The sequence below is a fragment of the Ursus americanus genome, chromosome 1, assembly GCF_024610735.1.
Source record: "Ursus americanus isolate L20-20 chromosome 1, mUrsAme1.1.p, whole genome shotgun sequence".
Taxonomy (NCBI): Eukaryota; Metazoa; Chordata; class Mammalia; order Carnivora; family Ursidae; genus Ursus; species Ursus americanus.
In genome coordinates, this window is record NC_142127.1 from 29,824,849 (window position 1) to 29,840,549 (window position 15,701).

The 15,701-nt window shown below is 37.0% G+C and overlaps 1 protein-coding gene across 7 annotated transcripts in view; it reads left to right on the forward strand.

Annotated features, from left to right (window-relative positions):
- The window catches only part of MBD5 (methyl-CpG binding domain protein 5), a 448,335-nt gene that overhangs the window by 416,343 nt on the left and 16,291 nt on the right, over window positions 1-15,701 (forward strand). For 6 of the 7 annotated variants that reach the window (XM_087860618.1, XM_087860612.1, XM_087860610.1 and 3 more), the window contains 2 exons: window positions 1,621-1,829; window positions 5,689-6,897. In XM_087860618.1, the coding sequence (XP_087716744.1) occupies window positions 1,621-1,829; window positions 5,689-6,897 (1,418 nt within the window). The remainder of the gene's footprint in view (window positions 1-1,620; window positions 1,830-5,688; window positions 6,898-15,701) is intronic. The other variant, XM_087860621.1, reaches the window with a different exon arrangement.

Below are 15,701 nucleotides of genomic sequence, written 5' to 3' on the forward strand. Positions count from 1 at the left end.
AGTTAAATTTTTTCACAAATTTTTACAAAAGAAACGTTTTTCTAATTCTATTTTCTCCTTTTTAAAAACTCCATTTTGTCACACTATTTTTAAAAATGTTTTTGTTATGTCACAGCTTGCTTAAGGAACTAAATATAATAACACCCACACACATCCATAGTTATACAAACATGAAAATGACTTTTTCCTTTTCCCCTATTCTAGCAGGACTAAATATCATTTTAATCTGCTTTCTCTGATCTTCTAATTCTGATGCCACTTAAACCTAACCTACCTTTCATTCTCTTAAGCCAAGTAGAGTCTTATTTTTCAAACAATAAAGCACAGGTCCATCTTTAAAGTAACTTTTATTTGAATTTTAGTTGGTGTGGCATCACAGGGTTAGTATGAGCAGCTGCACTGTGGATGGAAAGAGCTAGAGGAAGTGTTTTTTCCAGGTGACCCCTGAATAAACAAAACTAAATGTTTATCTGGCAAAATAAGAAACAAGGCATAAAAACATTCAAAGATAAACTTTGCCCAAGTTCAGAGAAACAGACAGTCTCAATAGCTGCTGATAGAGTTCCTCAGTATAATTCTTTAGAACTTTGTGGCTTAAAAACAAAATCCTTCATGTAGATTATTCTATCACAAAAAAAGTTAGAAAATAGTGTCAAGTATATCTAACTGACTCATGCAGGTAACTATAATATTAAGAACAGAAATGGTGTCCATGAAGTCTGGAAACAGGCAAATACACATGATATTGCCACAAGGGCATCTTCAGTACATAAAAATTAGTAATAATGTATTTCTAGATTTTATGGACACCTTTATAATACAGTTATTTTATAGTTTCCTAGTTGCTATAGCTTATTAGTTCTATTTGACATTGAAATCAACAGTTAAATGATTTAAAAAGCATTACATATTTACATATCTCAAGTTACAAGACATTTCAACGACATTGTCTTCAAGATCATTTCAGTGTAATTTCCAAACAAGTTAAACATGAACTCTGAGTATAAACTTAGTTATTAACTAATCCCATCTGATTGTATAACATTTTTTTAATGATTATGACAATGAATTCTTTTGTATTGTTAGCTTTCTTTACAATTTTAATTTTAGGTGACCAACCTTTTACTTAAAAACGAAATATGTGTTTCTAGGCCAAATCTGATTTTATTTGGTGGTATTTATTGATGACTGTGGCTTGAGAACTAAATTTGGTAAATAATGCCTATTCAGACCCACTCGTTTTAATAATTTAATCAAAGACTTATGATTACTAAAACATTTTATGACTAATTTCAACCTTTAGTTTCAAGTGCTCTAACAAAAGTGATTTTAAGGAATTATATAACACTGAAGCTCAATGTATAGGGATTGGCTAATAGCGCAAAGACTAAGTAGTGTCTCCAGGATATAAAATAAAAAAGTAATTATGATAAATAAAATTAAGTAATAAAACTCCTCTTTATTTACCACTTAGTAAGACCTTGAGGAGAAAAAGAGAAAAGGATGACCATGTCAGATCTAGTTTTCAGTTTTTGTTTCAGGAATCCTCAGGTACAAAGATAGGCATAGGATCTCCAAAGAGTCACATTGACTTACATTTTATGTCTTTTCAAACTATAGGTGACATGTCCTCAATAAACAATACTTTGAATAACCATCAACTGACTCATCTGCAGTCGCTGTTAAACAACAATCAGATGTTTCCTCCAAATCAGCAGCAGCAGCAACTTCTTCAGGGGTACCAGAACCTGCAGGCATTTCAAGGACAGCCCACAATTCCTTGCACGGCTAACAGTAACCCCATGGCTTGTCTGTTTCAGAACTTTCAGGTACTCTCCTTCCCTGGGTTCCTCCAATAGCAAACAATGTCTAGGTCTGTTAAAACACTTAACTGTGGGGAAAAGATAGGAGCAGAAGGTCATGTGCCCTCTCATCTCCACTCACTATTATTTCCCAATAATGAGTGTTGTTAAACATTCCAGTCTTTTCGTGAAGGTTATTTTGTCTTAGGCATCTCAGTGGTCCTTTTGGAGCTGATAGTAAAAGCTGATCATATGGTCCTCTTAAAACCTTTCATGGTTCCCATGGCTCTTATGATTGAAATCCACATCTTTCACCTGCTGGCTCAGCCTCACTTGCCAGCCCCAGCCCTTACCACCCTCCCTGGCTTCAACCACTTAGTCTTCCTTTGGTTCTACAAGCTGAATACATTCCTGATAGATTAAGGAGATGGAAAGAGTAACACTTAATAAATATAAAAAGAAAATATTGAATTATTTTTTAAATAATCTTGAGGTAGAGATGTTTCTTTCAGTAAGACAGAAAATCAAGAAGTCAAAAAGAAAGAAGTAATAGGGTTGAATATATAAAACTTTAAAATCTCTGTATGATAAGGGTATTCTAAATGAACTTAAAGACAAGTGGCACTTGGCAGAAAATACTTGCATAATAATGGCAAATAATTGACATTCATTATAGAAAAAAAAGCTCCTACAAATCAAGAAGAAAAAAGATAATTGATTAGAAAAACAAGCAAAAGATATGAACAGAAAATTCACAGAAAATGAAAAATAAATTATTAATGAACATATGAAAAGAGTAATCAGAGTTATACAAATTACAACACTAATGTGTCCATCAGATTGATTGATATCCCTTGCTGACAGTGGTGTGGGGAAATGGATTCTTTTAGAAATATCGTTGGTCTGATTGTATGCCGATACAGTTCTTTTGGAGGTTAATTTGATAGTTTATCAGGTTTTTAAATATACATATCCTTTGATGCAGAAGTTCAATGTCTTTGTATCTATTTTAGAGAAATCTTCCAATGTGAACAAAAGGGCACATGCTAGAATGTTCATTACAACATGATTTGTGGTGGCAAAAATTAGAAACCTCTTAAGTGTCCATCAGTCTGGAAATAAATATATTGTGATATATCTGTCTTTTTAGTAGTTTAAAACGTTTAGGTAGATTTACATAACTGATACGGAAAGATCCACAAGAATGCAAGACTGTAATACTATGTTATTATAGAACAATAGTAAAATACTATACCCTTTATGGCAAAGAGGAAGAAAAGAAAACTAGATATATACCTACACACCTTAATGTATTAAATATAAGAGTCTGCAAGGATGCACTCCAGCACTGATTACTTCTGAGAAAGGAAATGGAATCGGAGTGGGATGAGAAAGTCAGGTTTGGGTGGGGAGCAGTGGTAAAGAACATTTTTATCTTTTTTGACCATAGATACATCTTGTGTAATAAAATAATTTAGAAGGGAAGAGAAAGTGCTCAGCCATGTCACTGAGAATCTCAAACAAGTAGATCAAGCCTGAAGAGAATCCCCTAGATTTAGGACATCACCAGTGATGGTAGAACGCAGTTCTGGTGGAGTGGTAGGAGCACAGCACAGATGGCAATGGATGGAAGGATGAAAAGATTAGGAATTAAAGAGTGTGGATTACTCTTTCAAAAACTTAACTATGAAGAACATAAGAGTAAAAGGATGGTTCCCCAAGGCAGACATAAGTTGAAGAAAACTTTTAAAATATGGAAGCTATGCACATGGTTGTATGCTAAAGGGAAGAGCCAAGGGGGGGGGCGGAGTGGAAAAGATTGAACATAATGAAGAGAAGGGATAACAGATGAGGCAAAATCCCTGAGGAGTGCCTTGGGATGCAGAGCACAAATGGAGGCCTTTCCTGAGAACGCAGAAGAGGCTCCTCTTACACTGGGAAGCAGGGCAGGGTTTGGGGCATGTATAGTTGCAGAGAAGTATGTGCTGTGAGGGGTAGGGAGTAGCGGAGTATAAGAACTAGGAGAATTCTTAACCTACCAATTCCATTTTCTCTGTTAAGTGAGGTTATCCACTAAGAATGGTGCTAGAGATGGTGGAACAGCCAGCTTGAAGAAGTGGATAAAGATTTGAATTGTTGTGAAGCAGAATGGTACCTAACTAGCGGATCATCAGACTGATGGAAACAAGAAGCCCCCAGCGGTAGTTGAAAGCCCTAAATTCCTAGACAGATACTCAGCATTCTCACTGTGGATATAGATAAGCAGGCAGTTAAATTGATCCCAGATTGAGATTTTATCTGGTAGGTGTAGACAGGGAGAGAATAACAAGAGAGTAGTTGATACACTGATGGATCCCAGGTTCTGGTTTAGTGGGAAAGGATGCAAAGACAAGGGAGAAATCATTGAGGGGAAAATCCAAAGTAGCAAGCATCTGGAGCAGCAATTTTTAGGTGACGTTGGTGCAATTAGAATAACCTTGGGGACTTTTTCAAACTACATTCATCCTTCCTGTCTGAGCATTAATATTCTTACCTGCCGGGCATTCCCTCCCTTCCCAATTAAGAATCATTTCTGTAGCGAGCCATTGTCACTGCTGACAGCATGGGGGTGTCCCCCAGTCAGTAGCCTGGTAAGATTAAAGAGTAGGTGTCACTATTCTATCTGAAGTCTCCAAAATACAGTGTCATATCAGAAATATTTTATTGTTAAGAAAAGAGTGTAGAAATAGAGAGAGAGAGAATTTTCTTTTAGCTTATGTTGTATTTCAGTAGAAATATCAGTGAGTTAGAACTCCTTTTCAAAATTTGGTTCCCATTGTAATTTGAGCAGTGCTGGTGACTGACTTGTTTCTCTCTTTGATTCCCAAGTTGCAAAACCTGTAATGACACTTAAATATGTGGAGTCATTACCTGAAAACAGTTGTGTCCAACCACCTCAACTTTAACTTTTCTAGAGAATGTTTGGTAATGATGGGTTATTTATTTATCTATCTATCTATCTATCTATCTATCTATCTATTTATCTACTTATTTATTTTTTTAGAAATGCATCTTTTATTTTTATTTTTTATTTACTTTTTAAATTTATTTATTTATATATATATATATAAAGATTTTATTTATTTGTTTGACAGAGAGAGAGAGACAGCCAGTGAGAGAGGGAACACAAGCAGGGGGAGTGGGAGAGGAAGAAGCAGGCTCCCAGTGGAGGAGCCCAATGCGGAGCTCGACCCGAGGACCCTGGGATCACGCCCTGAGCTGAAGGCAGACACTTAATGACTGAGCCACCCAGGCACCCCTTACTTTTTTAATTTAAAAAATTTGTTTTTATTTTATTATGTTATGTTAGTCACCATACAGTACATCATTAGTTTTTGATGTAGTGTTCCATGATTCATTGTTTGCATATAACACCCAGTGCTCCATGCAATTTTTATTTTTTAAAAAGATTTATTCATTTTAGAGAGAAAGGAGAGAGTACATGAGCCGGGGAGGGGGGGGCAGAGGGAGAAGGAGAGAAGCATGCTCCCCATTGAGCACAGAGCCCTGACCAGGGGCTTGATCCTAAGACCCGAGGATCAGCACCTGAGCCAAAACCAAGAGTCCGACACTCAACTGACTGAGCCACCCAGGTGCCCCAATGATGAGTTCTTTAAAAAAAAATCTGTGAAATGATTTCAACTAAAGAAACTACCCAAATATAATCAAGACACAAACTTTTCTATGCAGAGTGAATTTTTATTCCATTTTGAGCCTTGTCTTTTCTTTATATTTCTCTCCTTGTTATACTTGTTTGCCTTTCAGGAAATCTTAGAATTATGGTCTTTCTCCTTGAGGTCTTTAAAAACTTTTCTCTCTCTCACTGCTTCCTGTCTGTTTCTTCAAGGTGAGAATGCAGGAAGATGCAGCTCTCCTAAACAAAAGAATAAGCACTCAGCCGGGGCTCACAGCACTTCCTGAGAATCCAAACACTACACTTCCACATTTCCAGGATACATCTTGTGAGTTGCAACCGAGGATTGACCCATCTCTTGGTCAGCAGGTGAAGGATGGCCTCATCATGGGTGGCCAAGGTGATGCTTCTGTGGACGCCATTTACAAAGCAGTTGTTGATGCAGCCAGCAAAGGAATGCAGGTTGTCATTACCACTGCAGTCAACAGTACAACTCAGATCAGCCCCATTCCAGCTCTGAGTGCCATGAGTGCCTTCACTGCCTCGATTGGTGACCCATTAAGTCTCCCCAGTGCTGTCAGTGCGGTCATTCATGGACGAAACATGGGCAGTGTCGATCATGACGGTAGGCTGAGGAATGCAAGAGGGGCTCGGCTGCCCAGGAATCTGGACCATGGGAAAAACTCAAATGAAGGAGATGGGTTTGAATATTTCAAGTCAGCAAGTTGCCACACATCCAAAAAACAGTGGGATGGGGAGCAAAGCCCTGGAGGGGAGCGAAACAGGTGGAAGTGTGAGGAATTTTTAGATCATCCAGGCCATATCCACAGTAGTCCTTGTCACGAGAGGTCCAACAATGTCTCTACACTGCCATTTCTTCCTGGGGAACAGCACCCAGTACTGTTACCACCAAGAAACTGTCAAGGGGATAAAATTCTGGAGGAAAATTTCAGGTATAATAACTACAAAAGAACTATGATGAGTTTTAAGGAGAGACTAGAGAACACTGTGGAAAGATGTGCACACATTAATGGGAACAGACCTCGACAGAGTCGAGGCTTTGGAGAGCTGCTGAGCACCACAAGGCAAGACCTGGTCCTAGAGGAGCAGTCTCCAAGCTCCTCAAATAGTTTGGAAAGTTCTCTAGTCAAAGACTACATCCATTACAATGGAGACTTTAATGCCAAAAGCATTAATGGGTGTGTGCCTAGCCCTTCAGATGCTAAAAGCATTAGTAGTGAAGATGACCTAAGGAATCCAGATTCCCCTTCTTCAAATGAGTTGATACATTATAGGCCAAGGACGTTCAACGTTGGCGACTTGGTCTGGGGCCAAATCAAAGGACTTACTTCTTGGCCTGGAAAATTAGTAAGAGAAGACGACGTTCACAATTCATGTCAACAAAGCCCCGAGGAAGGGAAGGTATACCAATCTTTATCCATTGTCAAATACTAACCTTTGTTCAGATATCAATTGTTATTTTTTGTTATCATCACTTTGGATTCTTTGGATTTGAAATTAGGATTCTTCATGACTCTTTGAGGTCTCACAAACTTCTGGAGCATAAAATGAAGAGGGGATGGTTATAGTCAACAAAATGTCATATCAAGGGGTGAGTTGTGAAGCATTTGTAGATCCCACTAGGACCTCTGACCCAGGAACCAGATTTCCAGAATTTTGTTAATTCTGCCTTCCTTCCCTGCATGTATCTAACTCTTAATTCCATACACAGAGGATGAAGGCAAGTGGCAAGGATTGGGGAAAAATCTGGTGGCCTTTGGAGTCCAGGAGTGTGGCAAAGGTAGGGCAACAGGAAGTGCTGGGGGACAGCGTCTCCCCCATGTGCTCACACGGGACACGTAGAGCTGAGGAAAGGGTAAAACCCGGTGCAATTGCAGCCATTTCTGGAAGCAGCAGGTAACGTCTGTGTTCAGAATGGTGTCTCCTTTCAGGAAAAGTTCTCAGCCTTTATAACATATGGAAATGTTTAACCCCACAGTCTGGTTCTACTTAACACAATCTGATCATATAAATTAAATGAAAACTTCTCCATGAAACTACCATTCAATTTAGAAGAAATTAGTAGGGGTCTTCTGGGTTTTCCCCCCCTTCACAATTGGTAGAATTGTCTCACTAGGTGAGAAATATGCAAAATGTTTAAAGCAGGTAGAAAAATTTATATCTGACCAGGAGGAGATAATTATGCACATTCCGCACATATGATGAGGAAACATAATTTTTCATCTCCTTAGGAAATAAAAATTACTCATACAAATATACGTGATTCTCTTAAAGAGTATATTATATAAAGCTATTTCAACTCTGTTCAAACTTCTACTGGCACTTAGGTTTAATGGCAGGAAACCAAAAACATTTTTGCCAGCACAATAAAAAGATTGTCTTTCTCCAAATGACCAGGAGGTCCTTAAACCCTTTGCTTATAATGCCTAATATATACTTGTCAGGATACGCTCTGGGCATAGTGTTTCTACGTTTGATAAGAAAATGAATTCCATACCCCTATTGACAAAACATTTTATTCTCTAATCTCTCTGAGACGAGACAAAACATTCTTTAGGTTGATAAACCTAAATATTTTTGACAGTTTATTCAAAAAGTAATTAGAAACAGCAAAATTGGTCTTTTATGATATAAATGGACTGCTCCAAATATAAGATGTAGACACTGAATTGCTTTACAATCTCTGTGCAAATGAAACCAAGTCTTTTTTAAGTGCCATTTTACAGAAAGCTTAACGAAAGAAAAGATTATGGCCTCCCTTTCCTGGAAACATTCTTCCTGTCCTAAATGCCTTGTCTAAATATCTTTTTATGTCCTCAGGAGAATAAAAGCATGTACTTTTAACACATTTCACATTAAACAATGGTCCTAATCTTCTGATTAGTCTGTGTTTGCAAACTCCTGGGATTGAGTTACTCACTGATGTTTGGGGAGATACACTTAAAAAAAATCATTATCCGAGAGTCCAAGAAACATTTATTTTGCCTCATTAAGATGCTTCAATAAGCATCTGGTTTTCAGTCACTATACAACAAGAAGTGTTTTAAAAAAATCCAGATTCTTCTTCCTTATTGTAGACAATAGATGAATTTCTAACAGGGAGCATAAAATTGTTTCTGTCAACTCAAATATTGCCCTCACCCCCCACCATCTGACATTGTAATTTTGCATTCTGACAACCTTATTATCAAGACCTTGATATCATGATACACTAAAAATATTTTTAGTAATTCAAAAAAAATAATTTAAAGCACACATTTAGAGGTATAAAACTGAAAACATACAATAAAATATGAATGATAACACATGAAATATTTATCTATCATTAAAAAGGAAGGTATAGCAGCCTTAAAAGCTCTAGGGCACTTAACATTTTTAAAAACTTCTGGTCTTTCCAGGACCTACCTCACTTTTGCATATTAAAAAAACAGAACAAAGTACTATTTCACAAGCACCCTTTTTTCTTCTCTAGTTCACAAAACAAAGGATGGGCTTCCTCATACCTTATTTAGTGATGCCCAGCACACCAAGCAGTGTTCTCAATTTATAAGACCTGAAAAGGTGAAATTTCAAACGCAAGTCTGTCTGACTTCAAGCCAGATGGCCTTTGCTTGATGTCTTGGTAATCCTGGTTCATCAAGAAAAAATTAAACTATGTTCAATATCTGTGTAAGACAAAGCATGATCTATTTGAAAAGATTTCCAGTAAAACATTTTTAAAATTTGTACTCTCGGTCTGTTGAATGAACCATTGATGATGTAAATTTTATTTACATAGAGCCCCTTAGTCCTCAGCAATGTTGGATAAAGTCTTGTGCATTAATAATCAGATTTCTGCTTTTAAAAAGGTAAGCAGTGCATTAGGCTCTCTTCTATTTCCTGTGGCAATGGCTGACATTTTAATAAAGTTGAGAGAGAGAGAGAGAGAGAGAGAGAGACTGACTTCATAAACAATTTGTTTATTATAGTAAAATCTAATTAATTCCACCTTGCTAATGTGTAATGTGGGACCGCATCCCCCTAGTGTTTATCTTTGTAGTATCTCAGAAGAAAAAGTTTAGTAAACCATTTTCTTACACATTATCATTTTAAACCTTCTTAGAATCTCAGTTTTTCACAGTATTTCCATTTCCACAAAGTAAATTAATCCAAGATTCTGTCAGATCCCTCCAGATAAAATCTATGTTAACTCAAGTGTTAGAATAGATTTATTATCTTATCTCTTCCATCCCCTACATCGCACAAACCTATCATTTATTTTCTGTTACAGTCTTTGTTCTCAGCAAAACACTTCAAATTCTTTTCAGAAGCAGGCAAAATTAAAAAAAAAAAAGTAATGAATTAGCAGTATTGCAGGTTACTAATTCAAAGTAAGTGGGCACCTCTCTTGTTTTTAGGGTATATGGGTGGTCTCTGGACTGACAGATCAATGCTGTGATTGGAGCACTGATATTGGCTGGGGGCTGAGATGTCCCTGTTGTCCTTAAGTTGATACGTCAGCCAGCTGTCGTGATAGTAAATGACCTGGTCGGTTTATGATCTTAGAAAGGCGTGTTAATCTTTGGTAGGGTGTTAAGTGTAGCAACGTTACTAGGAGTGCAGTAGACCTGTTCTGCACTTTTGGAGATTGCTTCCTAAGAGGTTTTATTTCAAATATCAAACACCGTATGAACACAGTCTGCAGAGAACTAGAGAGAACTCAGAGTGTGGCAGAAAGAGGCATGGGCTTTGGACGTTCTCACGTGAGCTTAATCCCAGCTTTGTCCGTTCCCTAAATGCTCCTGGATAGGTGTACCAATCTCCCTGAGCTTCAATCTCTTCACCTCTCAAGTGGGAATGGAATATTAGTTCCTACTCAGAAGACGTTTTAAGAGTAAAATGAGATACCATAAATAGATTATCCAGCACACAAAAGAGGCTCAGTAAAAATTAGCCTCCTTGCCCCTGTTCTTTTTATGTTAAACAACCTTATTAATTTGGATGGCACCACTCTGGAATCGTGGTAATTTGAGTTTAGTTATTGTTTACCTATGCATTATCCATGAATAAAGGATTTACTAACCAAGTTGAGGGTGAGAGGATGATAATGGATATATTTAATGAATGAAATAGTTTATAATCATTTTTTAATGAAGTTCAGCACGTCACATACAAATTGGCATATCTGATTATAAGTTTTTATTAGCTGTTCATTTCAAGCAGGAGTTCTACTTGGAAGCATTTTCAAGCACTTTGTTCAGTGAGCCTGAAAGTCCCACTCCCAACAAGGTTTCTAAAGAATACAACTCAGACTTTCTTCCTTTACTTTCCTACCCCACCCCCATACATACAACAATATTAATTAGGAAAGATGTTGAACAGTCCATGGAAAGTCGGGCTGAATCGCCCCTATAGAATACTGTCCCAGTATTGAAGCTCTGTGAAACACTAAAGAAATTATATGTCCAGTATTACACTGTTCCAAAAGTAGTATCTCCTTACTCTCTAACACATTCCTTCCTTTGGTTATCAGTTTGTAATGAAGGATGGTCTGAAAGATATTTATATTTTTTCTGAATACATGATGCAAGTTTCTCTCTGAACCATGAATCCTTTATAGTTAAGGTTCAGTGGCCAAGAATAAGACCTCAGTGCTGTGTTCAGTACCTCATCGCAGCCAGAGAAATGCACTGCCAGATCTTGGCACAGTATTAGGGAATTCTTGGAAAGGGAAATGGCTTCCGCTGGCATTACACCTATCCACCATAAAGTGCAAACATTTTTTTTAAGATTATTTATTTTAAAGGGGCGGGGGGGGGGAGGACGGGCAGAGGGAGAGAGAGAGAAATTCTCCAGCAGACTCCCTCCTGAGTGCGGAGCCTGATGCGGGACTCCATCCCAGGACCCTGAGATCATGACCTGAGCTGAAGTCAAGAGTGGCTGCTTAACCAAATGAGCCACCCAGGCACCCCAACGTGCAAACATTTTAAGCCAATGCAACTGTGGGGGAAAGTGGTTATCTTTATGTACTTGTTTCAATAATTACTTAAAAATAGGAAAAGTACCCCTGTTTTATAAAGTATATTTTGTAATTATCATCTGCCCTCTCTGACCTTAAACTAGCCTAAAAATATTGACACTCGAGTGATCATCAAAAAATACAATTCTTTTTTTTAGGACATGATTTTTGAACATTTCCCATTGGTCTTCATATTTCATTGCTCTTACATTCGATGTGTATTCTGACTTGAGCCAAATTTAGAAAAGGATTTATTTCTAGGCTGGCACCCCAATGTTTCTCTCAGGGAAACTGGTTGTTGCTGGACAGGTAGAGACCTCTGATTACCCAGAAAAGTTGTACATTTCAGTGCAACCCTACATGAATAAATGGAGACAAGTTTTTAAAAGTAGTGGGCAGGGTGCTCTCTCTTTAGAATCACACTTTGCCTTTTTTCACGTGGTTATATTTGACAGGTAGAGATAAAAATAGTTCTCTGAATAGTCAGTCATTCAAATGAGACAAAACTCATCATTATTAAAACTCATAACCAAACTTATTTTGGGACAATACACTTTCTATATGTCAGGTGAGTATCTCACACACACGTTTTGACAGTGTGAAACATAACCAGAGACAGCTGACCATCACATTTTAGGGATGTATAACTAAAGTTTGAGCTCTCTTGTGATGTTTAAACATTCTTTGGTGCTACAATTTCCTGTTGAAAGTGTGCTTTTTATATTGCCCTTGCCTCATATATCTCCTTAATTCCTGTTGGGCATGAGTCCCTGTTTCCATACCCGATCACCAACCACAGTGTTTGGGTGGTACTGTGGCTGGTGGGATGGCAGGGACAATCAATGCTCTGTAGCAACAGAATCTCTCTGAAAAGGGAAGAAAATAGTTTTTGAAAAGTAATGTGCAAGATAGAAGCCAGGCTGATGAAGTCAGTACTTGATCAAAATTTGGAAGATAATAGCTATGAAGAACTGGGTAAAACCAAAAGTGTGAATATTAGCAAAAAGACTAAACAGAGTAAAATCTTAGGTAAGACTGTGAACGTCCCTGAAGTGAATTGTGGAATATTGTAACCTTTTTCCCCTGAACAAGGTTAAAGAGGAAAAGGAGGCCTATCTCCATTTACAGATAACTGGACCCACACGAAGTTCTTGAGCTCGTCGGTACATTTTTCAAATGGGTAGTAGCAAATGGAGTTTGGCCTGAGGCAGGTACATACTTTTGACATGAACCTTTAAACAGTGCTGCTTTAGAAATAGGAGCTTACCCAAAACATTTAATTCCATGTATGGGTGGTGGATTAATATGAAATTTGTTGTACATTTAGAATAGATTTACTCTAGTCTGTGGTATAATTTTCTACAATTTAAAAACACTGCTTCCAAAGTAAAGAGGAAAGGAAGCACACACACATACACATGCACACAGAGCCTCAGATAACACCACGGACAAAAATCATTAATGTGTATTTGGTTAATTCATTTGAAAAAAAGAATGGGATTCACTTTGGGAATTTTTCCATGAGTACTATTGATGGAAAATTAGGTTCACCCTTTACTGTCACAGGTGAGTCAACTCTTTATTTATTTATCATTAATTCCCATTTAAAAAGATATTTCAATATGGCAGTTTAGTTAGCAGGACTTTTTTAGGTGGAAGATTTTTAAAAATATTTATTGTTTAATAAATGTTTGACAATAATGAACCTAATAAATGCCTCATATTTGCTCATTGCTTCAGGGCTATATTTCTCAGGCTTCAGCTGAAGTTGCCTGCTCCCTGACTCCCTCTCCACCCCCCCAAATCTCTCTGTAAAAAAAAAAAAAGGAAAAATGCATGTAATGCTCCTTTAGGGGCTCCTGGGTGACTCAGTCAGTTAAGGGTCCAACTCTTGATTTCAGCTCAGGTCATGATCTCAAGGTCATGAGATCAAGCCCTGTGTCAGATTCCACACTGGGTGTGGAGTCTGCTTAAGATTCTCTCTCCCTCTCCCTCTGCCCCTCCGCCTCCAAGAAACAAAAATAAAGTTGTGTGCTACCTGTGCTATTACTTAGTTAAAAATTTTATTCAGATTTATTTATTTATTTATTTATTTATTTATTTATTTATTTATTCAACAAAGACTTTTTGGACTCGTAGTATGAACTAGGCACCATTCAAGCCACTTTTAAATAACTTCTTCAGTCTTACTCTAAGATATAATATGTATGCAATCATAGGTATAATGCTTTTTGTATTTTTCTAATATAAACTTCTATGAATATAGAACTATTAAAAATGTTTAAAGGTCTGCCCTTATTTCACATGCCACTAATGACACTTTGGGAAAGAGTGCTTCGGTGTTCAGAAAGCGCCTTCATCTTCATTGTCTTTTTAGAGTCTCTCAGTGACGCAGAAAGATGTGCACAACCATCCCATTTTACAGCTGAGGGGCTGAAGCTCAGCGAGGTCGTGTTCCTAAGGGCATAGTGACAGGCAGTTCAGCCAGGCCCCATCCCTGGTCTCCTAACTCTAAGCTTACTTAGTACCCTTTTAACAGCACTATTCCCCCAACAACAGGAGCTGATGACATGAAAAAAGACGTAAAGAATGATAAGGCAGCTTGAATTCAGCTGTCCTGCCTCTTACAAAACCTGGGACGTGGCTTATTCTCTGCCCTTTGACCTTTGTGTGACAGCTTTGCCTCACCACTAAATAGCAGCAAAGCAAATCACCCAGAAATTCAATCCTGTTACCAGGTGTAAAGCCTGCAGGAAATTTTTACATCATGTTTACTTAATGGACTCTATTAAAAAGTGATCTAGGATCTTTGATCCAGGCTCTTCTAACATACACTGTCCCTCACTTTCAGAGGGTCAGTTTGGCTCTCTGAAAGGTTTGCGTCTCCCTTTGTTGTAGATTTAAGCTACTTCTAAGATAGACTACATGCAACTGTGTTGACCCCAAATCAAACTTAAATTGCCAAATTTTAATATGTGCCTTGTGAACAAAATAAGCAACCAGAGATTCAGACTTGTTCAGAAAAGTCTTAAACTTCCATGCTCTAAGAGTGTATGGGTATGTTTCTGGGTATGTTTCCAACCCCACTGAACAGGCTATAAGACTATGCGTGTTGAAGAACTGTGATATCTAAAGAATGTGAATGAGTGAAAGAGGGTTTTAGGAGTCAAAATATATTCAATATGTGTGCATATTTATACATGAGGTAATATGTGAACTATAAATACATATAAATTTTGGTAATTTTTTCTAATTCTTAAATGACATATGTGCAAAGACTTATACCATGTTGGTCATTACCATTAGCATCATCATTATTAGAGTGAGAGTATGGGACAGTTATGAATAAAGATACATCATAAAGTCCTCCCGTGATTTCTCACCAAGATAGGAATTAAATAATTTATGGAACTCCTGGCTTACGAATGTATAGGGATATAAGGTTATAATTACAGATCAAAGTATTAAGTATTTTAAATTACTTGCTCCTTCAGTGTAAGGTTTATAGAAATATTCGTGTTTATCCTTTTTAATGTTACATTTATATTTTTGATTTCTCAGTACTTTCTTCATTTACGAGTTAGCTAAGTAATTTATGAGGGAGTATTCATTAAATCATTAAATATGATTTCTGTTTGACTAGAAATTGAATTTATTTTGTTCTTCTCCGATACCATCTAAGGGGGCGGCGGTATCTTTAAGGAGTTTCTTGAATATTGCATAAGTGCATGAATAATTCCCTATAAACAACATATGTTCTTCATATATTTCACAATTCAGTAGAGTACTAAAATTCTGAAACAAAATAAGCTAAACATTTACCTCTGGTTATGTATGATCTTGTCATATCAGAAATAAACAGTGATCTGTATCTTATTTGTATTTAGTTTCAGAAAGCACCATCATTGCTTTCTCTTTCAAGGTTATTGAATCCTTTATAAATAATATAGTTCATTATAAAGTACCTTACAGCCTTAGAGGCAATTTAAATGGAAAAAAAAATCGCAATAGAAAATTGGTTCAGAAAATTATCCAGGCATAAAAAATTTTTACAGATAATTTTGGGCATGTGTTATCTAAATTTCTGTAAAAATCTAATTTGTTTTAAAATAATTTGACCTAATTTTTTTTAGTATATCTGTGTGTGTATGTGTGTGTGTGTATAAAATGATTGTATGCTTCCATGTATATTGTACTGGGTGTGGTG